The 24400-nt window shown below is 46.9% G+C and overlaps 1 protein-coding gene across 1 annotated transcript in view; it reads left to right on the top strand.

Moving 5' to 3' along the window:
* Positions 1-24400, top strand: part of LOC134751448 (lysine-specific demethylase 5-like) — a 71629-nt gene that overhangs the window by 8773 nt on the left and 38456 nt on the right. Inside the window, exons 7-22 of the mRNA XM_063686856.1 lie at positions 2358-2519; positions 2994-3110; positions 3901-4012; positions 5591-5727; positions 7169-7275; positions 7684-7836; positions 8780-8891; positions 10178-10372; positions 10699-10877; positions 11146-11317; positions 12208-12406; positions 13213-13328; positions 13580-13799; positions 14115-14311; positions 14603-14773; positions 15442-15656. Coding sequence (XP_063542926.1) covers positions 2358-2519; positions 2994-3110; positions 3901-4012; positions 5591-5727; positions 7169-7275; positions 7684-7836; positions 8780-8891; positions 10178-10372; positions 10699-10877; positions 11146-11317; positions 12208-12406; positions 13213-13328; positions 13580-13799; positions 14115-14311; positions 14603-14773; positions 15442-15656 — 2564 coding nt within the window. The remainder of the gene's footprint in view (positions 1-2357; positions 2520-2993; positions 3111-3900; positions 4013-5590; positions 5728-7168; positions 7276-7683; positions 7837-8779; positions 8892-10177; positions 10373-10698; positions 10878-11145; positions 11318-12207; positions 12407-13212; positions 13329-13579; positions 13800-14114; positions 14312-14602; positions 14774-15441; positions 15657-24400) is intronic.

The raw sequence follows: 24400 nt of genomic DNA, 5'->3' as shown, positions 1-24400 counted from the left end.
AGCCCGGGGGCTCTGGACCCGATAACCGAACATCTATTATTCATTGTGACACATGTCATGACCGTGTCCGTCACCTCTGCGCCGCCCACCACGCCCGTCGCCAGCAGCCCGGGGGCTCTGGACCCGGTAACCGAACATCTATTATTCATTGTGACACATGTCATGACCGTGTCCGTCACCTCTGCGCCGCCCACCACGCCCGTCGCCAGCAGCCCGGGGGCTCTGGACCCGGTAACCGAACATCTATTATTCATTGTGACACATGTCATGACCGTGTCCGTCACCTCTGCGCCGCCCACCACGCCCGTCGCCAGCAGCCCGGGGGCTCTGGACCCGGTAACCGAACATCTATTATTCATTGTGACACATGTCATGACCGTGTCCGTCACCTCTGCGCCGCCCACCACGCCCGTCGCCAGCAGCCCGGGGGCTCTGGACCCGGTAACCGAACATCTATTATTCATTGTGACACATGTCATGACCGTGTCCGTCACCTCTGCGCCGCCCACCACGCCCGTCGCCAGCAGCCCAAGGGCGCTGGACCCGGTAACCGAACATCTATTCATTGTGAAACATGTGTAAACTGTTTAAGGGCCCGCTGCACCAACCCCAGTACCAGACTGATCAACGTCACGCGGCAGAGATCTATGAAACTTCCCATACAATAAGTTTATAAATGAAGTTTATATTTGAACGAAATATTTTTTATTCGGAATATTCGGATGTTTGTTACCGTTCTATCATGTTACAAATGCATTTCCGTTATTAAATTATCATTTAATTGCTTTAAATAATAAATAAAAAGTAAAAAAATTGCCCGCGAAAAGCTAGTGAGCGAAACGCGCGAACGTCATGTGACGTCAGGACGTCACGCGTTCGACAGATTAGTTCACATAAAGACTTTGACCCATGTTCTTTCACTGGTATGCGTTAAAATTATAAATAACAAACGAAACAGTCAACGCCCTCTATACGAGAGTAGGCCAAAACTAGTGGCGCCATCTAATCGAGAATCAAATTTTCGTGATTTTCGTGGCACGTTTTTTCCTTAGACTGTATCCATCTATTACGGAGTTATATCTATCTTTGTACATAGTAATACAAAATAATACACATATCAACAGTTAGACCAGGTTTTATCTGTCTTTATACTTAACGATACAGTGTCATTAGTAGCAAACGAAACGTCAGTTGGACCGTCCAATGTGTGATCAACGTGTGTCATCACGCTCTGTCGAATTCGCGTCAAAAATTATGAGGGTTACAACCGCTCAAAAAATTTTAACATTTTAAATATTTATTAATAAAATAATGTGAAGGTATTTTTATTTTTTTCGGTGTTCAAACGATATAAAGTTTGACATATCTATAATAATTCAATGTTTTTATGAATAATAATAACTGCATCAATAAATTGCTCTGATATTTATATTAAGGTAATATTTAAAACTTGACAATTTAAAAGTGCTTGTTGCTAGGCCTATTTGAATAAAGAATATATTGACTATTGACTATAAATTATAATTACAAAAAAAAAAACCGGCCAAGTGCGAGTCGGACTCGCGCACGAAGGGTTCCGTACAATCACGGAAAAAAACAGCAAAAAAATCACGTTTGTTGTGAGCCCCATTTAAATATTTATATTATTCTGTTTTTAGTATTTGTTGTTATGGCGGCAACAGAAATACATCATCTGTGAAAATTTCAACTGTCTAGCTATCACGGTTCATGAGATACAGCCTGGTGACAGACGGACAGAGGAGTCTTAGTAAAAACATGCATGGAGCTAATTCGGGTGTTGAATTGATGCGTTCTAATGCAGCATATCGTTATACGTAGGTACAAAAGTAGCTAATACAGCTAAATCCAACAATGCTGTTTTAGTATTAAAATGTTTTGAAATAGCTACCAAAACAAAAGTCCAAACTCAAGGTTTGCCAGCGAGCGATGGAGCGCAGTATACTAGGTGTTCGCAGAACTGATAGAATCAGAAACACGGAACTGCGCTCCAGAACTCGAATTGTAGATGTAGGTGTCCAGACCGCTAAGCTTAAGTGGGACTGGGCTGGGCATGTCTGCCGCATGCACCCTGAAAGGTGGGCCAAAATGGTTACCGAGTGGGACCCACGGAACACCATAGATGGTGCTGGCCGGGGTGCAGGCAGGCCGAAAAGGAGATGGCGGGACGACTTAGACGCATTTTATCCGGATTGGCGGGACACTACAAACGACAGGGTCGAGTGGAGGAAACGAGGGGAGGCCTTTGCCCAGCAGTGGGACACTAAATTAGGCTAGTAAAAAAAAAAAAAAAAGCTACCAAAATGAGTAAAAAACCATAACATAAGTTTTATTTTCAGCTAGCAAAATACATGTGCCGCGTCTGCGGACGAGGCGACATCGAGGAACAAATGCTGTTATGCGACGGTTGTGACGACTCCTACCACACATTCTGCCTCGTGCCTCCGCTCGCCATTGTGCCCAAAGGCGACTGGCGTTGCCCCGTCTGCCTCGCAGAAGAGGTGAGGCTTTCAACTAAATCAGAACTTCCTAACCTTTTTTTTTTTCTTATGATTAAGTCGGCTAAAAATAATAACATTGTTACTTAAACTTAAGGTGTTACTTAAAAAATTGGGATTAGTACTTGAGGAGTATTTTTATAATATTCAAATCTAAGGTCCAATGATTTGAATGAATGAATGATTTTCGAAGATAAATCAGAAAACTGATGGCCGGTGGGGCCGGAAGGTTCTAGAATGGCGTCCGCGTACCGGAAGACGAGCTGTCGGTAGGCCTCCAATAAGATGGAGCGACGACCTGGTGAAGGTCGCGGGAATTCGGTGGATGCGAGCGGCACAAGATCGGTCGGAGTGGCGAGCCTTGGGGGAGGCCTATGTCCAGCAGTGGACGTCTATCGGCTGACATGATGAAATCAGAAAAACATTTCATTCTGTACTTAGGACACAACCATGAGCTTATTGTTTATGTTTGAACAGGTATCGAAGCCGACGGAGGCGTTCGGATTCGAGCAGGCGTCGCGAGAGTACACGCTGCAGCAGTTCGGAGAGATGGCCGACCAGTTCAAGTCGGACTATTTCAATATGCCCGTACATGTAAGAATTTGATGTTTATAATTTTACTTTTACTGCATTTAATATACTGTTAAACAGGAGAAGGCGCCCAAATATAAATAAATATTAGAGAATAATGTTCAACGTTAGACTTGACGCGAGTGACGCGACATATTTCGAAACCCTTTTATTTTTGCCCTAGGTAAGTAATATATTATTACAGTACATATGGTGCTACTTTACCGCACTAGTGCGATAATTAGCACGTTACGTGACTATGTCGAAAATTTAAAGGGCCATATGTACTGTAAAACATGGTACGATACATGTGCAAATAGGTAATTTGCAACTCTTGACGATTTGAAAGAAAGAAAGAATATACATTTATTGAACATCATAATTTGTAAGAACATTAGACAACACTTGAAATTGTCGTTGATAATAGTAATGTAGTATTTAGATAGTGATTTTTATCATTTGTACTAATTTTCTTTTCCGCACCAATTGTAAGTTTCTGTTTGGTCCAATGGTTGACTGGTAGAGAATGCCTTATGGTATTAAGTCCGCCATTTGTACTTAATTAATATTTGTATTGTGCAATAAAGGTGAGATAAATAACTAACACTATAAAATAACACATAGAACACAAACTAGATGCTAAACAGGATGCCCTTGGGTGGTGTTTTAATTTATCGCCGCTCGTTTCGAATTTCCTATTTTTCACACTTGTATCGTAATGAATTAAACTTTTGTTGTTAAACTAAATGTTCCAAAATCAAAAACAAAACTACTTGGGTCTCCAGAGGTTATGTGACACTGAACGATTTTTTAGATGGTGCCAACCCCAACGGTAGAAAAGGAGTTCTGGCGGGTAGTTTCATCGATAGACGAAGACGTCACCGTTGAGTACGGCGCCGATCTCCACTCTATGGACCACGGATCTGGTGAGTGGCATTGTTTCCAAAAACCCTTAGTAAAATCTAAAACATTTACTGTATCCTCTCTGTGTTATGTACTTGTTTTGTGCAATAAAGTGAAAACTACTAAAAAATTACGGTTGACGGTTTAAAGCTAGCGACGGTAGCACGGTCGCATTTTTATCTCCTGTCACCATTGCTACCACGTTCTAACAGGTGTGTAAGCGCGAAAGTGACATGCCGGCAAAAAATTACAATAATGACACTTGCACACGTACTACGAACGACGTTTTTGAATACATTTGCGAAACGAATATTTGTTGCATGAGGTACAAATACGAAAAAGTACACTGGAAAAGTAAAAAGCACTATTTGCAAAAACCAACTTTGCGAACGCTAAACAGCTACGTAAAGTAGCGCTTTTTGAGTAACTGCATTAAAAATATAAGTTTTTACAAGGTCGCTTCGTTCCGCGCAGCGGGACGTTGTATGTAATGGCGTTTCCTATGAGACGGCGAACCAAGCGAGTATCGGTGCTGCGTGTCTCACTGGAATAGACCACTAGTTTTCAATATTCTTAAACGTGAAATAAGTATTGTAGCGAGACAGAATAATATTAGTATTCGCGAGGCGCGCGGATCCGAATACTTTCTCGCTCGCACACTACTACCTGTTGCGCTCAGCGGACCGACCGACCCGAGCGCGCGCGAAGATCTCCGAGCGGCGCACGGCACTGAATAAAAGGCGGTGCGCGGCCGCCGATAATCATTCGTTAGCTAGCGGTCTAGCTTGGGAGACGGCCTCTGCTATCCTCAAGGTAAACCAACAAATGAGCACGGGTGAGAACGTCGCTACGTACCGCCCTAAGCTTCATCCTCGGTTAACCTTTAGTCTAGCGTTGGACATCCCCTGAGGGATCGAGCAAGGAGTGAGAACTAGGCTTGTGCCTGCTCGGTCACTACAGAGAGCGCTCCGCTCTCGGTCAAACGAACTAGTTCGGTCTTTTAGTTCCTTTAGTTCAGTTCGGTTGTTGAGAGCCGGGAATGAATAGGAATCGGTTTTTCATTGGATTTTTTTCAATATTTAGTAACTGAATACAATTTAATTTGTACGATACGATGTGTCGATATTAAACATTAAAACACCTTAACACAATAAAAAAAAAACATCTGAAAAAAATATTAGTTTTCTTCATATTTTACGGGCTTAGGAGTGTCACGTCGTTCTTTCATCTCGTTTACACTCGTGCCAGCGACATTGTCAACCGTTTCGTTCCATCCATTTACCGTTTTAGTCAGTCAAGCGCTCTCCAATCCCACCAACTAAAGGACCTAAAGACCGATCTAGAGCGTGCAAAAAGATTTAGTTCCTTTCGGTCCTTCACGGGATTTCATTCTTAACAGTTCTTAGTTCATGACCGACTCAAGCCTAGTGAGAACGCCCCAGCATACCGCTCTCCGCTCACATGTTATATATTTTGTACCTAGGTACTTAACTTGTATGACTTGATTTTGTTCTGATATAAGTTGCAACCAATAAAATACTGGTTTCCACTTGGCGTCTCATTCCATCCCTACAGTATAATAATTTATAATTCTTGTCCAGGATTCCCTACAAAGTCAAGCGCACATCTATACCCCGGTGAACAGCAGTATGCAGAGTCGAGCTGGAACCTGAACAACTTGCCCGTCCTGGAGGGCTCTGTGCTTGGACACATCAACGCTGACATATCTGGAATGAAGGTGCATTTTTCTTTTACCCCATACAAATTACTAACTGATTTATCAATTAGGTATTTAAAACATTTGAAATTATTTTTGATTAGTGGATGTTTTTATACTATTAAGAGGCCGTAGTCGATTTTGGAGCAAAAATGTAAAATTGATAGATTTAGTCGTTGAAATTATACACGTTTTGTTACGTAATCTAAATAAAAAGTATTGATTTCTATTAGCACGTCTTCTCATCATGCCTTTTAATAATGAGGTCGCGAGCGTGCGTCACCGGTAATGCATGAAGAGAAGGGGCAGTTTTTAAAAATTCATCAAAAAATCATGGTGGTAAATTATACAAATTGATGTATAAGTATAGTTTCAGCAAATGTTGTAGATTGTTAGAAATTGTCACTTGTTTTGAAGTAATTTCTGGAGAAAATTGATTTCGTCTAACTTTCATTTACACTACTTCAAAGTCATAATAGTAAAAATGTAGTCTGATAAACGTCAAGTACAGGATATGTGTAATACAAAATTACCATGTTTAGCAGTCCAAACTTTACGAAATTTACAAATAAGAGCGACAAAATCAGTGCTTTACGCGCGTTTACCTAAACGTCCATCAGAAAAGCAAACATTACTAATTTAGTGAGTCTGTTTTCAAAAAACTGATCTGATAAAAGGTAAGATAAGAAGACGTGCTAATAGAAACCAGTACTTGTTATTTCAATTAGGTAACATAAGGTGTAAAATTTCACGGAGTAAATCTATCAATATTACATTTTTGCGACCAAAATCGACACCGGCCTCTTAATGAATATTTTGATCAAGTCAATAGGTGAAAATATTACCGTGCTTTGTTTATTTAAGGAAATAATGTAATAATGTTTGAATGTATGTGTACTCTTAATTTAATGAAATGTGTAAAATAATTGTAATCAAATCACCTACCTACTTGTAGCCCTCTTGTATTGCTGTGCCCTTGCAGGGTGTCACATGTATACCTTTATGTTCTATTCCATCCATTTTTGTAATGTGATATGCAATAAAACAATCCTATTCTATTCTATTCTAAAATGCTCTCCACGCGAGCACTCGTTTTTCACGGAAAGGCGCTACTATTCTAGTAAAAATTTCAAAATCCCAATGTGAACCTACACGAGATTTTGTTTTGTGCATTACCTCAACTTACCGATATATTTTTTTATATTTACTACGTCGGTGGCAAACAAGCATACGGCCCGCCTGATGTTAAGCAGTCTCCGTAGCCTATGTACGCCTGCAACTCCGGAGGAGTTATATGCGCGTTGCCGACCCTAACACTCCGCACCCTCGGGCTTCGTTGAGCTCTGGCAACCTTACTCACCGGCAGAAACACAACACTATGAGTAGGGTCTAGTGTTATTTGGCTGCGGTCTAGTGTTATCTATCGTTTTAGAACTGTTTTAACAAATTAATTTGTTCGCAGGTCCCATGGCTGTACGTGGGCATGTGTTTCGCGACGTTCTGCTGGCATAACGAGGACCACTGGAGTTATTCTATCAATTATTTACATTGGGGGGAGCCCAAGACTTGGTGAGAATGTTTTCGTGTTTATTTTAGTCCCTAAAGCTCGGCAAACCCTTGAACGTTGTAGATTTAAAACAATACACGATTCAAACCTGATCGCCTTTTCAAAACCTAAAAATCTGCGAAAAATAAAACAAAAAGCGTCGGTCATATGTGTCGTTTTCAAGCAAAAAGTACCACATTGTCGCTTGCCATAAAGACGCTCTGACAGGTTATTCGTATATATACAAGTAAGATACAAGTAGATTTCGTCTTTATGGTAAGCGACAATATGGTACCTCAATGTCACATATAAGTGTACTCTATGAAGGGTTAAAGTAGATGAGCCAACTGTTTTTAATATCTTCTACGCTAACGAAATCGCGGTAGAATGTTAATACGTTATACGTATTTTCTAATCATCTTTGTGTACAGGTACGGCGTGCCAGGCTCGAAGGCCGAGCAGTTCGAGGCCGCCATGAAAGCCGAAGCCCCCGAGCTGTTCCAACTGCAGCCAGATCTGCTGCACCAGCTCGTCACCATCATGAACCCCAACATACTCATGCGAGCCGGCGTGCCCGTCTACAGGTACCACTAAGTTAATTTTGTATAAATTTAAATGTGGAAAAATTTACTGTTTTGGGTGAGACTTGAACTCACAAGACGGGATCGCTAGCCCAGTGCTACCGAGCTACCAAGTCCTCATCCATGGACAGCAAATATTTCCACTATATGGGTATTAACTAACAAAATCTATGGATTGTTATGATCTGCAATAAATGATTATTTAATTTTAATTTAATTAAGGGAGGCACCTCAGCGACATCTACCTTAAGAAGAATTTTGTGGTTAAATTATTTTTAATTCTGTTTGTAAATTGTTGTGTACATAATATGGACTATTTGTCTGCAATAAACGATTACATTACATTACATTAAGAGTGTTACACTTCTTAAAAGGCTACCGGAGTAAAGTAACTTGCCGAAGACACACAAACTCATTTATGATTTAATTTAATTCGGTGTACTATTAGTATACCGACGGAAAGTTTCCAAAATTATTAAATGTACTGCTTAAAAAATGTTGAAAATTAGTCCGAACGTATTTGTATGAATCAAAGATTTTATTTCCATGTCCATCCATTCGTTCCATTTCAATTTATTCTAAACTTATGAAATAAAACTATGAAAACGGATTGTATCGCGTATATTGAATTTATAATACATCCCGATGTTTCTTCGTTATTCTAAACTTCCTATATTGCTTCAGTAATATTTTGCAGAAATTTTCGAGAATTTTTTGATATTTTTCTAAACACATTCACGAGTTGACCTTATTACAGTCAAGGGCATAAATATATGTACAATCCCAAAGATTCAAAAATATGTGTACGCTCTTACCTTAGACAATAAAGTCGTGTTCACATATTTTTGAGCCATTTGTCTGGATCGATATTTTTGCCTTCATATATGTACCTACTTAGGACCTTAGTGTTTTGATTGTCAACAAATTAAAACAATATTATTCACAGGACTGACCAGCGCGCGGGCGAGTTCGTGATAACGTTCCCTCGCGCGTACCACGCCGGCTTCAACCAGGGATACAACTTCGCTGAAGCCGTCAACTTCACACCGGCTGACTGGGTAATTTTTTCTAGAGCGGTGACGTGACATGAGCGGTTTATTTAGCATGTTATTCTTGTAGGGTAAAGGTGCTGATAGACTTGAACATTCACTCGAGCGGAACAGCGAATATTTGCAGTTTTTAAGCAGTCTAATCAGTCAGTTTAATCAGTCTTCTGTTCGCGAGAATGCTCAAGTCCACCGTAAGGGCTACACTCCTTAAATTAAGCAAGTAGCTGGGAAACAAGGACGTCCAGCAGCTACTGAGATATCGACTGAGAATAAGATGAAATACCTATACACGGTGGCTAAAAAATAAGTGCATTCCCGTTGCCAGGGAGGTTTTGGGATTATACTGAGCAACTTTTACTATGGGACCAACCCCGAAATCGTGAAAAAAAAAATTGTGTGTTTCATACATTTTGGCTGGTCCATTTCCTATGGGAGGGTAAAAATTTTTTCGCGATTTCGTGGTTGGTCCATAGTACCTAAAAGTTGCTCAGTATAATCCCAAAACCTCCCTGGTAACGGGAATGCACTTATTTTTTAGCGACCCTGTATATTATTTTAAGTGCTTAACTTGTATGTCATGTTCTTTTTCATATTGGTGAGCAATAAATAATATTTATATTTTATTTTATTAGTACATTATTGTCGAGGCTCGGAAGTAGCTACTTGCTGGCTGAGGATTCGTTTTAAACGGACGACCTTGGGAGTCCGTTTAATTGAATCCGAAACCAGCAAGTAGCCTTCCAGCCGAGTCATATATAGTGCTTTTCTCAAAAATGGCGCAATAAATACAAATATAAAGGAAATATTTTACAGAAGCAACGTTCTTATGTATATATTTTCACAGAAAAAAGTAGTAAGATTTGCTTTGCCGCCATTTGATTTTTTTAATTCAAAATAGAAGTGTATTTCTGCTCAAAATACGCCAACCTATTTGAGACACCTAAATAGTCGCGGTACCAACATTATAATAATCCTGTTTGGCTGTTTAATGGACCTATGCCTTTATTTGATATGGCCACTTCAACTTTTAAAAAGTTTGGAACTCGACAAATAATGGAATTTGTATGCAACATTGCAGTCCCGAAATCGAGACTGCAATGTTTTTAACTTTTTAATTTTTTGACTGGCCATAAACAACGCACTTCGCGACCTACTTTTTAACCGGCAACGTCGACATTGCCGTCCATTTTTGAGAAAATTATCTTATTAGCAGTATTTTATTTATTTATACTTGACACCAAATATTATTTGTATATTTCTTTTGTAGCCGTAATTAAATAATCCATATTCTCCAGCTAAAAATGGGCCGCGAATGCATCGCACACTACTCGACCTTGCGTCGCTACTGCGTGTTCTCGCACGACGAGTTGGTGTGCAAGATGGCGCTCTCACACGACGCGTTAAATATGAATGTAGCTCTCGCCGCGTACAGAGACATGAGGACCATGCTCCACGACGAGAGGAGGCTTAGGAAGGCACTCCTGGACTGGGTAAGTATATAAATAATCCATATTTTATAATAAGGTTGGCAATTTAGGTTGGTTTTACAGATGTCGCCAGCGTAGGTTATATACACTGTGATACACATGCGCGTTTGATAGCCGCACGATTTCTGCACTGAGACTAAGGGTCGGTTGCACCAAACTGTTTGTCATCAATAAAGAGTTCGCTATATGTTATTGTATGGAAAGTTTCATAGTAAACCGCCGCGGCGCGCCGGGTGACGTTGATCAGTCCGACAACTGCGGATGGTACAAGTGGCACTAAATCGTAGTAGCTTTAAATATTGTTGTCTTAAACTAATTTCTCTTTCTAGGGCGTTACCTCAGCCGAGCGTGAAGCTTTTGAGCTGTTACCCGACGACGAGCGGCAGTGCGCGCTGTGCAAGACCACGTGCTTCCTCTCGTGCGTGACGTGCGCGTGCTCGCGCCGTGTGGCGTGCTTGCGGCACTACGACCAGCTGTGCGCCTGCCCGCCGAGGACGCACACCCTGAGGTGAGACAGACAGACCACGTGCCTCCTCTCGTGCGTGACGTGCGCGTGCTCGCGCCGCGTGGCGTGCTTGCGCGATAACTTTTTGACAGTGCGAGCCTTATGGTTTCGTCTTGGCAACATTTTACATGAAAATGTTTTTGGTGTGTCGATTTGACTTGATCTGATTTGACTATTTAGTCAACTAGCCTATGACATGTCACCATGAGTTTCAAGCCTGAAAGAGGAAACTGTCGTTGGTTTCGTTTTTCAATGGTTTTTCTTGTTGCAGATATCGATACACCCTTGACGAGCTACCAGCGATGCTAGAAAAACTCAAGAAGAAATCAGAAATATTCCGAGAATGGGCGGAATCTGTACAGAACGCTCTGGACCCTGACACGCCCAAAACTTGCGACTTGGACGGCCTGAGGGCTCACCTTAGGAGGTCTACTGAACTTAAGGTATGTGTGTCTGTGTCAAATTAGATAGTGTTGGGTTTTTGATAGTGAGTTAAGTAGCCAGAGCTCCTAAAGACTCATTTTGTTGGCTGTGAGAGACCTACATTTGTCCCATAACCCGTCAACACGGTGAATAATTTGAGTTGCAAGCGTCCATAGGCTGCGGTGGCCGCTTATTAGTCGTCTTGGTATAAAAGAGTAGAAATGAATTTGTGTTGTAATTGTGACCAATGTGTGATGGTGTGTGGTGGTGGTGACAATAGTTTTTTCTACCACGTGGAATTAAACTTGTCAATCTTTATCTGTACTAAATATAAAGGATAAAAGTATGTATGTGCTGTGAAGTGGAATTATCTTGAATGATAATGATCTCTCAAAAACACTATTTACTGCACTTTACTTTTTATTTAATCTTGATACAGAAAGTGGTATATTTACTAATTTTATGTCACAATATCTAAAGAATTCATTTTTGTTTCGGTCTTACATTTTGGGCCTTTTTGTTTAGACGGTAAATTAAATATTTATATGCATGTATATGTTGTTTGCACGTTCTGCTCTATCTAAACTGATGATTTTAGCTTCAAACCCTGTCGCAAATTGTTTTATATCCTCATATTATCCAAAACATCGTAATTAAATGTAAATGTGCATTTCTGTAAACTCGAAGACAAGTGAACTGCTTATGCTGTATGAAAAAAAAGCAGTACTAATAACACTTCTTCTGTATTATGATATACACCCGTACACTCGGCCCCAAAATTGCTTGACCACTTTATGAATGAATACACTCATGTGCCCATGCAGTTTTGTAGCTCGCTGTACATACTTACATATTCGATACATAATACTTTTCGCCTATGACAAAAAATAATATCTTTTTTATTCCACAGATGCACAAAACTGAGCTAGTCCGCGCACTAGAAACCGCCATAGAGGATGCCGAAAAATGCGCCTCCGTGATTCAGCAGTTAGATCTCAACAAAATGCGCACTAGGACCCGGCATCATGACCCCAAGTACAGATTATCAGTGCAAGAACTGACACTGTTCGCGCAAGAGATTGACCAGCTAGCTTGCGTGCTACCTGAAGGTTTGTAATTTGTTCTTTTTCTTATACCCATGGGGTAAATTACCATAGAGTGCTGTTGTCATCCAACAACAAGATCTTAACAAGATGCGGACTCGCACGTCCCCAAATACAGGTTTTCGGTGCAAGAACTGACACTGACCAGCTGGCTTGCGTGCTACCTAAAGGTTAGTGTTTCTGTTTTCTTTCTTTTATACTTAGGATGAACAGTCCTAGAGCAGACCTTCCGTCATTCAAGAACTAGATCTCAACAAAATGCGCACTAGAACAGGCCATCATGATCCCTAATACAATCATTACCAGTGCAACAATTGACACTGCGCAAGAAATTGACCAGCCAGCCTGAGTACTTCCTGAAGGTAAATTTAATATCTGTTATCTTTCTTTTATCCATTGGATAATCCATCATAGAGAGCCTCCCACATCAATCAATGAGACCTAAACAAGTTTTCGAATCTTACGCGCCATGTCGACCCTAAATAGTTGTATCAGTATTCAGCAGTTTATCTCAACAATCATCATCAAGTCATCAAACCACTAGATTGAGATTTTTGAGACAAAATGTAGCGGACTCACGCGCCCATCCCGGTCTAACATTTGATTTAAGGCCACCTTGTATATTTAATACGTTCTAAAAAGGAAAAAAAAATGGATATAACCCCAATATCTAATAATTTTATGGAACATTTTGTACTTAAGTACATTTTTTTGCCTCTTGCATTTAACTAAATTTCAAGTTGACTATTACAATGTCGAATTTATCCCATGAAATGAGTATTTTACTAAATACTGGTAATTTTGTTAAACAGGATCAGCAGTAAAGGAAGTCCTACGCCAGACCGCAGAGTTTGAATCGCGCGCTACGGAACTGCTAAACAAGGAATTGGACCAGACAGACCCTGGCTTTGTTAGAGAGGTCGAAGAGGTAATATCAACACGGCTAGCACAGCTAATCGCAACTGCCGCGTTATGCTTATCTTTATCGTTACATTTAAACAATAGTTATTTGTTTTACAAGGGGGCAAAGTTTGGGAAGTTGTATGGGAAGTTTCATAGTTCACTGCTGAGTGACGTTGATCAGTCCATCAACTGTGATTGGTGTAACCGGACAAAAATGTACATCCTAGCATTTTCAGAGGTATTCAAGAGATCACTTAACCTTCCTATCCCCTACAGGTGGTAGAACTCGGCGTACGCCTCTGCATTGTCCTACCGCAACTCGCGCCGCTGCAAATGCGCCTGCAGCAAGTCAAGTTTCTCGAGGAGGTCCGGACTTACAGGGAAGACTACGCGACCTTGACCCCAGAGGTCATCGACCGGCTGCTTCAGGAGTCGGAGAACGTGGTGCCGCATCATAAGATTGAGACTGAACGGGCGTTGCTGTATAAGCTTAAAGGTATGTGTGGATGTCAAAAATCTAGTCCCAATATTCATTTTGTACTATCAACTACTACATTTTGACATTGTAGTAAGTAGGAGAAAAGCGACTGTCTAATGATACTGTTAAAACGGTATGTTGCGACATGTTTCACGAAGGCTTGTGTCTTTTAATATTAATGAAAAGCTCTTAACTCTTATTACGGTCCTTGGCCTAATATTCGTGAAAAGGGCTTACGCTGTTACCTCTTCGTTGTGTGAGTGAAGTGTTACTTAGCTAAAAACTAGTAGGTTTTTTGTAAACACGCGTGCTCATGCTCCTTTTCCCCCTTAGCGGAAGTGGAGGAATGGGAGGAGCGCGCCCGCGCCGTGCTCATCGACCCGTCGAAGCCGCCTCTAGACCCGCCGCAGCACACGACTCTCGCTGAAGTCCAAACTTTACTCGACGCAAGGGAAGACATTGAAGCCGCCTTACCTTCATACCACGCGCTCAGTCACGCCAAACAACATGCACATGACTGGCTTGTAAAGGTACGTTTATCTAAAAGATGATGTTAGAATTTTTGTATGGGTTCAAGATCCTGGTCACGGCACCAAACTGTAACGCCACGGTCAAAGTAACCCTTTTTTGTGGCGAATTTAAAGCTTCGTTCAAAAAATTTAGACTATACCGGGATGAGAGACATTTTGGTCAGCTTAAAATAATCTTACCTTAATTGGTAATTTTTCTTGCTCGTAAAGGCGTTACAAGAGCGACTGTAGCCAGCTATTTAATGAATTTGTATCCAAATAGTTAATATCTAATTTGTCATTGATTTGCAGGTGGAAGAGATGCAATCAAAAGACTTATACCCATACATGCACAGCGTAGAAGCTTTAGTGAAGCGCGGACAGCAAATACCTCTAGCGTTATATGAGAAAGATCAGTTGGCTGCGGCTTTAGCGTCCGCTAAGGAATGGAAACGTGGGGCCGGAGATATGTTCTTAAAAAAGGTAAGTTAAGTTGGATTACTTTTTTCTTTTAGCAATTTTGAAGTTTCGTCACTAAATCGTGAGCGTAAAGATATTGTTGTTTTCACTTTGAAGTAGCAAATCAGGTAAGTTATAAGCTAAAGATGAACTTAACTAAAATCTGTCAACAATTAACTTTATAAGGTTTTATGTGTACTAAAGACTTCAAGTGCCTTTTCATCTCAGTTTAAAAATGGAACTTTTCTAGGGCGAGTATTCTTTTTTACTGTTTCACGAAGTAGATAATTCGATAATTTCTCTCTGTATCTTTGCTCGAGTGCTAATATATATCGGGTGCAATAGGTTACTTTTACTTTTAACCCATATTTAATGTGGTTGTTATTGAATGTGCCTAACAGTCTACTATTGCAACCGTGTCCAGTTTTAAAATTTCAAAAAAATATTCTGCAAGTAGGCTTTAAAGGTTATTTTACATGCCAATGCAAGTTGATGGTAATCGTCGATAGTTCGAGTCAAGACTATAGTATGACCCAGGACTGTCTCATTTCAAACATGCAGAGAAAATCATACTGTTTTTGTCTTACGATAGTATTAGCGCCCAAAAGAAAGGGATGATTATAGTTTTCCTGGTTCTTACTGACTGACAAGTTGCGTTTGCCAGACTACAAATAGAGATGTTTACCCCACAGAACTGGGCGTACTCCCTGCTGGAGGCGCTGTCCCCGCGCACGGAGGCCACGCCGGGCCGCCGCCGCGCGCGCGCCGGCGCCGCCTCCCCGCAGCCCTCCTCCCTAGAGGCCGGCCTGTTCCTGCGCAACTTCAGCGAGGACTCCACGCCCACCGAGATCGTCGCCGCCTTCAAGCACGCCGAGCAACGCGAGCTGGCCGCCGTCAAGGAGCTCAGGTGAGAGCGGGACGACAACAGGAGGCCGGCCTGTTCCTGCGCAACTTCAGCGAGGACTCCACGCCCACCGAGATCGTCGCCGCCTTCAAGCACGCCGAGCAACGCGAGCTGGCCGCCGTCAAGGAGCTCAGGTGAGAGCGGGACGACAACAGGAGGCCGGCCTGTTCCTGCGCAACTTCAGCGAGGACTCCACGCCCACCGAGATCGTCGCCGCCTTCAAGCACGCCGAGCAACGCGAGCTGGCCGCCGTCAAGGAGCTCAGGTGAGAGCGGGACGACAACAGGAGGCCGGCCTGTTCCTGCGCAACTTCAGCGAGGACTCCACGCCCACCGAGATCGTCGCCGCCTTCAAGCACGCCGAGCAACGCGAGCTGGCCGCCGTCAAGGAGCTCAGGTGAGAGCGGGACGACAACAGGAGGCCGGCCTGTTCCTGCGCAACTTCAGCGAGGACTCCACGCCCACCGAGATCGTCGCCGCCTTCAAGCACGCCGAGCAACGCGAGCTGGCCGCCGTCAAGGAGCTCAGGTGAGAGCGGGACGACAACAGGAGGCCGGCCTGTTCCTGCGCAACTTCAGCGAGGACTCCACGCCCACCGAGATCGTCGCCGCCTTCAAGCACGCCGAGCAACGCGAGCTGGCCGCCGTCAAGGAGCTCAGGTGAGAGCGGGACGACAACAGGAGGCCGGCCTGTTCCTGCGCAACTTCAGCGAGGACTCCACGCCCACCGAGATCGTCGCCGCCTTCAAGCACGCCGAGCAACGCGAGCTGGCCGCCGTCAAGGAGCTCAGGTGAGAGCGGGACGACAACAGGAGGCCGGCCTGTTCCTGCGCAACTTCAGCGAGGACTCCACGCCCACCGAGATCGTCGCCGCCTTCAAGCACGCCGAGCAACGCGAGCTGGCCGCCGTCAAGGAGCTCAGGTGAGAGCGGGACGACAACAGGAGGCCGGCCTGTTCCTGCGCAACTTCAGCGAGGACTCCACGCCCACCGAGATCGTCGCCGCCTTCAAGCACGCCGAGCAACGCGAGCTGGCCGCCGTCAAGGAGCTCAGGTGAGAGCGGGACGACAACAGGAGGCCGGCCTGTTCCTGCGCAACTTCAGCGAGGACTCCACGCCCACCGAGATCGTCGCCGCCTTCAAGCACGCCGAGCAACGCGAGCTGGCCGCCGTCAAGGAGCTCAGGTGAGAGCGGGACGACAACAGGAGGCCGGCCTGTTCCTGCGCAACTTCAGCGAGGACTCCACGCCCACCGAGATCGTCGCCGCCTTCAAGCACGCCGAGCAACGCGAGCTGGCCGCCGTCAAGGAGCTCAGGTGAGAGCGGGACGACAACAGGAGGCCGGCCTGTTCCTGCGCAACTTCAGCGAGGACTCCACGCCCACCGAGATCGTCGCCGCCTTCAAGCACGCCGAGCAACGCGAGCTGGCCGCCGTCAAGGAGCTCAGGTGAGAGCGGGACGACAACAGGAGGCCGGCCTGTTCCTGCGCAACTTCAGCGAGGACTCCACGCCCACCGAGATCGTCGCCGCCTTCAAGCACGCCGAGCAACGCGAGCTGGCCGCCGTCAAGGAGCTCAGGTGAGAGCGGGACGACAACAGGAGGCCGGCCTGTTCCTGCGCAACTTCAGCGAGGACTCCACGCCCACCGAGATCGTCGCCGCCTTCAAGCACGCCGAGCAACGCGAGCTGGCCGCCGTCAAGGAGCTCAGGTGAGAGCGGGACGACAACAGGAGGCCGGCCTGTTCCTGCGCAACTTCAGCGAGGACTCCACGCCCACCGAGATCGTCGCCGCCTTCAAGCACGCCGAGCAACGCGAGCTGGCCGCCGTCAAGGAGCTCAGGTGAGAGCGGGACGACAACAGGAGGCCGGCCTGTTCCTGCGCAACTTCAGCGAGGACTCCACGCCCACCGAGATCGTCGCCGCCTTCAAGCACGCCGAGCAACGCGAGCTGGCCGCCGTCAAGGAGCTCAGGTGAGAGCGGGACGACAACAGGAGGCCGGCCTGTTCCTGCGCAACTTCAGCGAGGACTCCACGCCCACCGAGATCGTCGCCGCCTTCAAGCACGCCGAGCAACGCGAGCTGGCCGCCGTCAAGGAGCTCAGGTGAGAGCGGGACGACAACAGGAGGCCGGCCTGTTCCTGCGCAACTTCAGCGAGGACTCCACGCCCACCGAGATCGTCGCCGCCTTCAAGCACGCCGAGCAACGCGAGCTGGCCGCCGTCAAGGAGCTCAGGTGAGAGCGGGACGACAACAGGAGGCCGGCCTGTTCCTGCGCAACTTCAGCGAGGACTCCACGCCCACCGAGATCGTCGCCGCCTTCAAGCACGCCGAGCAACGCGAGCTGGCCGCCGTCAAGGAGCTCAGGTGAGAGCGGGACGACAACAGGAGGCCGGCCTGTTCCTGCGCAACTTCAGCGAGGACTCCACGCCCACCGAGATCGTCGCCGCCTTCAAGCACGCCGAGCAACGCGAGCTGGCCGCCGTCAAGGAGCTCAGGTGAGAGCGGGACGACAACAGGAGGCCGGCCTGTTCCTGCGCAACTTCAGCGAGGACTCCACGCCCACCGAGATCGTCGCCGCCTTCAAGCACGCCGAGCAACGCGAGCTGGCCGCCGTCAAGGAGCTCAGGTGAGAGCGGGACGACAACAGGAGGCCGGCCTGTTCCTGCGCAACTTCAGCGAGGACTCCACGCCCACCGAGATCGTCGCCGCCTTCAAGCACGCCGAGCAACGCGAGCTGGCCGCCGTCAAGGAGCTCAGGTGAGAGCGGGACGACAACAGGAGGCCGGCCTGTTCCTGCGCAACTTCAGCGAGGACTCCACGCCCACCGAGATCGTCGCCGCCTTCAAGCACGCCGAGCAACGCGAGCTGGCCGCCGTCAAGGAGCTCAGGTGAGAGCGGGACGACAACAGGAGGCCGGCCTGTTCCTGCGCAACTTCAGCGAGGACTCCACGCCCACCGAGATCGTCGCCGCCTTCAAGCACGCCGAGCAACGCGAGCTGGCCGCCGTCAAGGAGCTCAGGTGAGAGCGGGACGACAACAGGAGGCCGGCCTGTTCCTGCGCAACTTCAGCGAGGACTCCACGCCCACCGAGATCGTCGCCGCCTTCAAGCACGCCGAGCAACGCGAGCTGGCCGCCGTCAAGGAGCTCAGGTGAGAGCGGGACGACAACAGGAGGCCGGCCTGTTCCTGCGCAACTTCAGCGAGGACTCCACGCCCACCGAGATCGTCGCCGCCTTCAAGCACGCCGAGCAACGCGAGCTGGCCGCCGTCAAGGAGCTCAGGTGAGAGCGGGACGACAACAGGAGGCCGGCCTGTTCCTGCGCAACTTCAGCGAGGACTCCACGCCCACCGAGATCGTCGCCGCCTTCAAGCACGCCGAGCAACGCGAGCTGGCCGCCGTCAAGGAGCTCAGGTGAGAGCGGGACGACAACAGGAGGCCGGCCTGTTCCTGCGCAACTTCAGCGAGGACTCCACGCCCACCGAGATTGTCGCCGCCTTCAAGCACGCCGAGCAACGCGAGCTGGCCGCCGTCAAGGAGCTCAGGTGAGAGCGGGACGACAACAGGAGGCCGGCCTGTTCCTGCGCAACTTCAGCGAGGACTCCACGCCCACCGAGATCGTCGCCGCCTTCAAGCACGCCGAGCAACGCGAGCTGGCCGCCGTCAAGGAGCTCAGGTGAGAGCGGGACGACAACAGGAGGCCGGCCTGTTCCTGCGCAACTTCAGCGAGGACTCCACGCCCACCGAGATCGTCGCCGCCTTCAAGCACGCCGAGCAACGCGAGCTGGCCGCCGTCAAGGAGCTCAGGTGAGAGCGGGACGACAACAGGAGGCCGGCCTGTTCCTGCGCAACTTCAGCGAGGACTCCACGCCCACCGAGATCGTCGCCGCCTTCAAGCACGCCGAGCAACGCGAGCTGGCCGCCGTCAAGGAGCTCAGGTGAGAGCGGGACGACAACAGGAGGCCGGCCTGTTCCTGCGCAACTTCAGCGAGGACTCCACGCCCACCGAGATCGTCGCCGCCTTCAAGCACGCCGAGCAACGCGAGCTGGCCGCCGTCAAGGAGCTCAGGTGAGAGCGGGACGACAACAGGAGGCCGGCCTGTTCCTGCGCAACTTCAGCGAGGACTCCACGCCCACCGAGATTGTCGCCGCCTTCAAGCACGCCGAGCAACGCGAGCTGGCCGCCGTCAAGGAGCTCAGGTGAGAGCGGGACGACAACAGGAGGCCGGCCTGTTCCTGCGCAACTTCAGCGAGGACTCCACGCCCACCGAGATCGTCGCCGCCTTCAAGCACGCCGAGCAACGCGAGCTGGCCGCCGTCAAGGAGCTCAGGTGAGAGCGGGACGACAACAGGAGGCCGGCCTGTTCCTGCGCAACTTCAGCGAGGACTCCACGCCCACCGAGATCGTCGCCGCCTTCAAGCACGCCGAGCAACGCGAGCTGGCCGCCGTCAAGGAGCTCAGGTGAGAGCGGGACGACAACAGGAGGCCGGCCTGTTCCTGCGCAACTTCAGCGAGGACTCCACGCCCACCGAGATCGTCGCCGCCTTCAAGCACGCCGAGCAACGCGAGCTGGCCGCCGTCAAGGAGCTCAGGCGAGAGCGGGACGACAACAGGAGGCCGGCCTGTTCCTGCGCAACTTCAGCGAGGACTCCACGCCCACCGAGATCGTCGCCGCCTTCAAGCACGCCGAGCAACGCGAGCTGGCCGCCGTCAAGGAGCTCAGGTGAGAGCGGGACGACAACAGGAGGCCGGCCTGTTCCTGCGCAACTTCAGCGAGGACTCCACGCCCACCGAGATCGTCGCCGCCTTCAAGCACGCCGAGCAACGCGAGCTGGCCGCCGTCAAGGAGCTCAGGTGAGAGCGGGACGACAACAGGAGGCCGGCCTGTTCCTGCGCAACTTCAGCGAGGACTCCACGCCCACCGAGATCGTCGCCGCCTTCAAGCACGCCGAGCAACGCGAGCTGGCCGCCGTCAAGGAGCTCAGGTGAGAGCGGGACGACAACAGGAGGCCGGCCTGTTCCTGCGCAACTTCAGCGAGGACTCCACGCCCACCGAGATCGTCGCCGCCTTCAAGCACGCCGAGCAACGCGAGCTGGCCGCCGTCAAGGAGCTCAGGTGAGAGCGGGACGACAACAGGAGGCCGGCCTGTTCCTGCGCAACTTCAGCGAGGACTCCACGCCCACCGAGATCGTCGCCGCCTTCAAGCACGCCGAGCAACGCGAGCTGGCCGCCGTCAAGGAGCTCAGGTGAGAGCGGGACGACAACAGGAGGCCGGCCTGTTCCTGCGCAACTTCAGCGAGGACTCCACGCCCACCGAGATCGTCGCCGCCTTCAAGCACGCCGAGCAACGCGAGCTGGCCGCCGTCAAGGAGCTCAGGTGAGAGCGGGACGACAACAGGAGGCCGGCCTGTTCCTGCGCAACTTCAGCGAGGACTCCACGCCCACCGAGATCGTCGCCGCCTTCAAGCACGCCGAGCAACGCGAGCTGGCCGCCGTCAAGGAGCTCAGGTGAGAGCGGGACGACAACAGGAGGCCGGCCTGTTCCTGCGCAACTTCAGCGAGGACTCCACGCCCACCGAGATCGTCGCCGCCTTCAAGCACGCCGAGCAACGCGAGCTGGCCGCCGTCAAGGAGCTCAGGTGAGAGCGGGACGACAACAGGAGGCCGGCCTGTTCCTGCGCAACTTCAGCGAGGACTCCACGCCCACCGAGATCGTCGCCGCCTTCAAGCACGCCGAGCAACGCGAGCTGGCCGCCGTCAAGGAGCTCAGGTGAGAGCGGGACGACAACAGGAGGCCGGCCTGTTCCTGCGCAACTTCAGCGAGGACTCCACGCCCACCGAGATCGTCGCCGCCTTCAAGCACGCCGAGCAACGCGAGCTGGCCGCCGTCAAGGAGCTCAGGTGAGAGCGGGACGACAAGAGCGGAAACTCCACCCCCTCCTTCAAACATGCCGCGAAACAAGAAGTAATAGTAGATTGTATGACTAGGGAATAAAACGATCCATTTAAGGCGAGGGTGCATATAACTACCCGAGCCGGAAAGGCGAGGGTTGATAGGCACAGCGAGATTAAAATGGGTTTTATTACCGAGTTATACACTCTACTTTTCACTTTGAAAAAAAAAAACAACAGGTAGGTACTTATTTTTTTTTTTTTTTTATTTATTTATTTAGGAAACAAACAGTCACATACAGATAAGTTTAAACTTGCAGATATACAATAAGACCTATAGTTCCATTAATTATAACATACTGATATTGATAACAAGTAGAAACAGGGCTTGTTCGGCACTGCCTATAAATAGGAAGATACACAGAAGTAACAATTGGATACACAACTAATAAAGTACCTAAGTATCAAACATGCTTACAAACATACATACGTTACATAAGACTATAGAACAATTACAATTTTTTTTTTTTAAAGCAAAGACTGCTATGGAAAAAGTAAGCTCCGCAGACCACTACTATATTTACCGAAAGACAATGAGAAGATATCTAGATTTATGAAATTAACATTGTAATCATGACAGGCTCGTCTAAAAAAAGTATTTTTGGCGAAATTAGATCTACAAAGATCGATATGGAATGTTTGGGGGTGGCGCGTGGGAATACGAGGCAATTTAAAGACAATTTTTTCAAGAAGAGTGGAAGAATCAGTAAGGCCATTTAAGAGTTTATACAGAAACATTTGGTCTATATAAACACGTCGTGTATCTAGTGGCCCTAGACTACGACGGTGTGTGCTATTCTCTGACATATTCAGACCGTGGCGGAAATTGAGCGACTTTAACAGCTTTTTTTGGATTCTTTCAATTCTTTTTATGTGAACGGTATATTGAGGGGTCCAGACGACGCTACCGAACTCTAAAATGCTGCGAACGTAAGAGGAGTATAATACTTTTAGGGTGTTTGGTTCTTTAAATGGTTGAGATAGTCTAAGTATCAGGCCCAATTTCTTGTAGGCCCTCTCGGAGATGTGGTCTATGTGTGAAATGAAGTTAAGCTTAGAATCCAAAATAATACCAAGATCTCGGACCTTGGTGATTCTATTTATGATCTTTCCTGAAAAACTATAATTGAAAAGAAGGGGACTTTGTTTATGAGTGAAAGTAATACAGTTGCATTTATCAGGGTTCAGAAGCAATTGGTTATAACCGCAATATGCGGCAAAGCTATCAAGATCGCGTTGCATGTCCAGGCAGTCGTTCTTTGTTTTTATGATTTTGAAAATTTTTGTATCGTCTGCATAAACTAGATGTCTGGAACTAGAAAACGATGAACCCATGTCGTTTACGTATATGATAAATAAAAGCGGTCCTAAATGAGAGCCTTGAGGGACCCCTGAATCAATGGTTAAGTATCTGGAAGTATAGCCTCTTAGTGATACTGCCTGGCATCGGTTCTGGATGTAGGATTCAATCCACCTGTAGAGGTCTCCGTGTATACCGAGTTCGTATAATTTGTGTAATAACATAGTGTGATTAATTTTATCAAAAGCTTTTGAGAAATCGGTATACACGGCGTCAACCTGATGACCGTTGCCAATAGCGTTCAAAATAAAATCAGTGAAGGTAATAAGATTGGTGTCAACACTACGGCCACGAAGAAAACCGTGTTGGTCAGGGGAAATTATACGAATGATACAATTTGTCAATTCGGATGTAACAATTTTTTCTAATATTTTGCCAAAAATGCATAATTTAGATATGGGTCTATACTGTGTAACATCATGTTTATCTCCGCTTTTATGTATTGGTGTTATTAAAGCCGTTTTCCAAACAGACGGGAAACAACCCTCGGATAACGATTTACGGAAAATAATAGTAAGAGGAGTAGCCAATTCCTTGCTACAGCGAGAGATTAAAATTGGATGAATACGGTCAAGTCCCGCTCCCTTATTTGTGTTAACCTGTTGGAGGTGTTTAAGAACGAGTTTATTATTTATGTTAATCGAAGAGATATCTACCGGGCTATTGTTAGTATGAGAATTTGGAGAAACAGGGTACGCGATACCTTTAACAAAAACTGAGTGGAAATAATCGTTGAAATAATTAGCTACTGTCTCACTGTCAGTTGAGGAATTGCCTCCATAATACATACAGTCTGGGGTTTTATTTGCGGAAAACTTTGATTTAATGAAAGACCAAAAATATTTAGGACACTTACGGATATTTTTCTCAGCAAAAGATATGTATGAATTATAGCAATCCAGTTCCATTTTGTGCTCTCTTGTTCTTAACAGCTTGAATGCAAGATAGTCTAAAGGATTTTTGTAAGTTTTCCACCTGGTGTGAATTTAACGCTTTTCTCGACCTAATTTCACTAATGCCCGGGTGTACCAAGGGGGACGATTACTAGAGCAGTTTGTCTTACTGAGAGGAACGTACTTTTTAATAAGAGTATTTAAGATTGAGTAAAAATGAGTAGTAGCCTGTTCAGTATTCATATATTGCATTGGGGTCCAGTCAGTAGAAGAAAGAGCGTCACGTATTTTTTCGTAATTTGCAGCATAAAAAAGTAATTTCTCTCTAGGAGGATCATACGCGGCCGAAAGAAAAGGAAGCTTGATGTTAATGTCGAGAGATTTGTGATGGGAGTCCTCAGGGGTTAGTGGTGTCGTACAATGCGTAACAGAGCAAGACAAATCGCTTAACACCAGGTCCAAGATCCGATTGTTTACATTCGAGCACCCGTTAAGTTGTTTTAAACCCGAGAGGTTTAAGAAATCGGAGATTAAGGTTGCAGTCG

This window comes from Cydia strobilella, chromosome 22, assembly GCF_947568885.1.
Source record: "Cydia strobilella chromosome 22, ilCydStro3.1, whole genome shotgun sequence".
In the NCBI taxonomy this organism is placed as follows: domain Eukaryota; kingdom Metazoa; phylum Arthropoda; class Insecta; order Lepidoptera; family Tortricidae; genus Cydia; species Cydia strobilella.
This window is presented reverse-complemented; position numbering and strand designations above follow the sequence as displayed.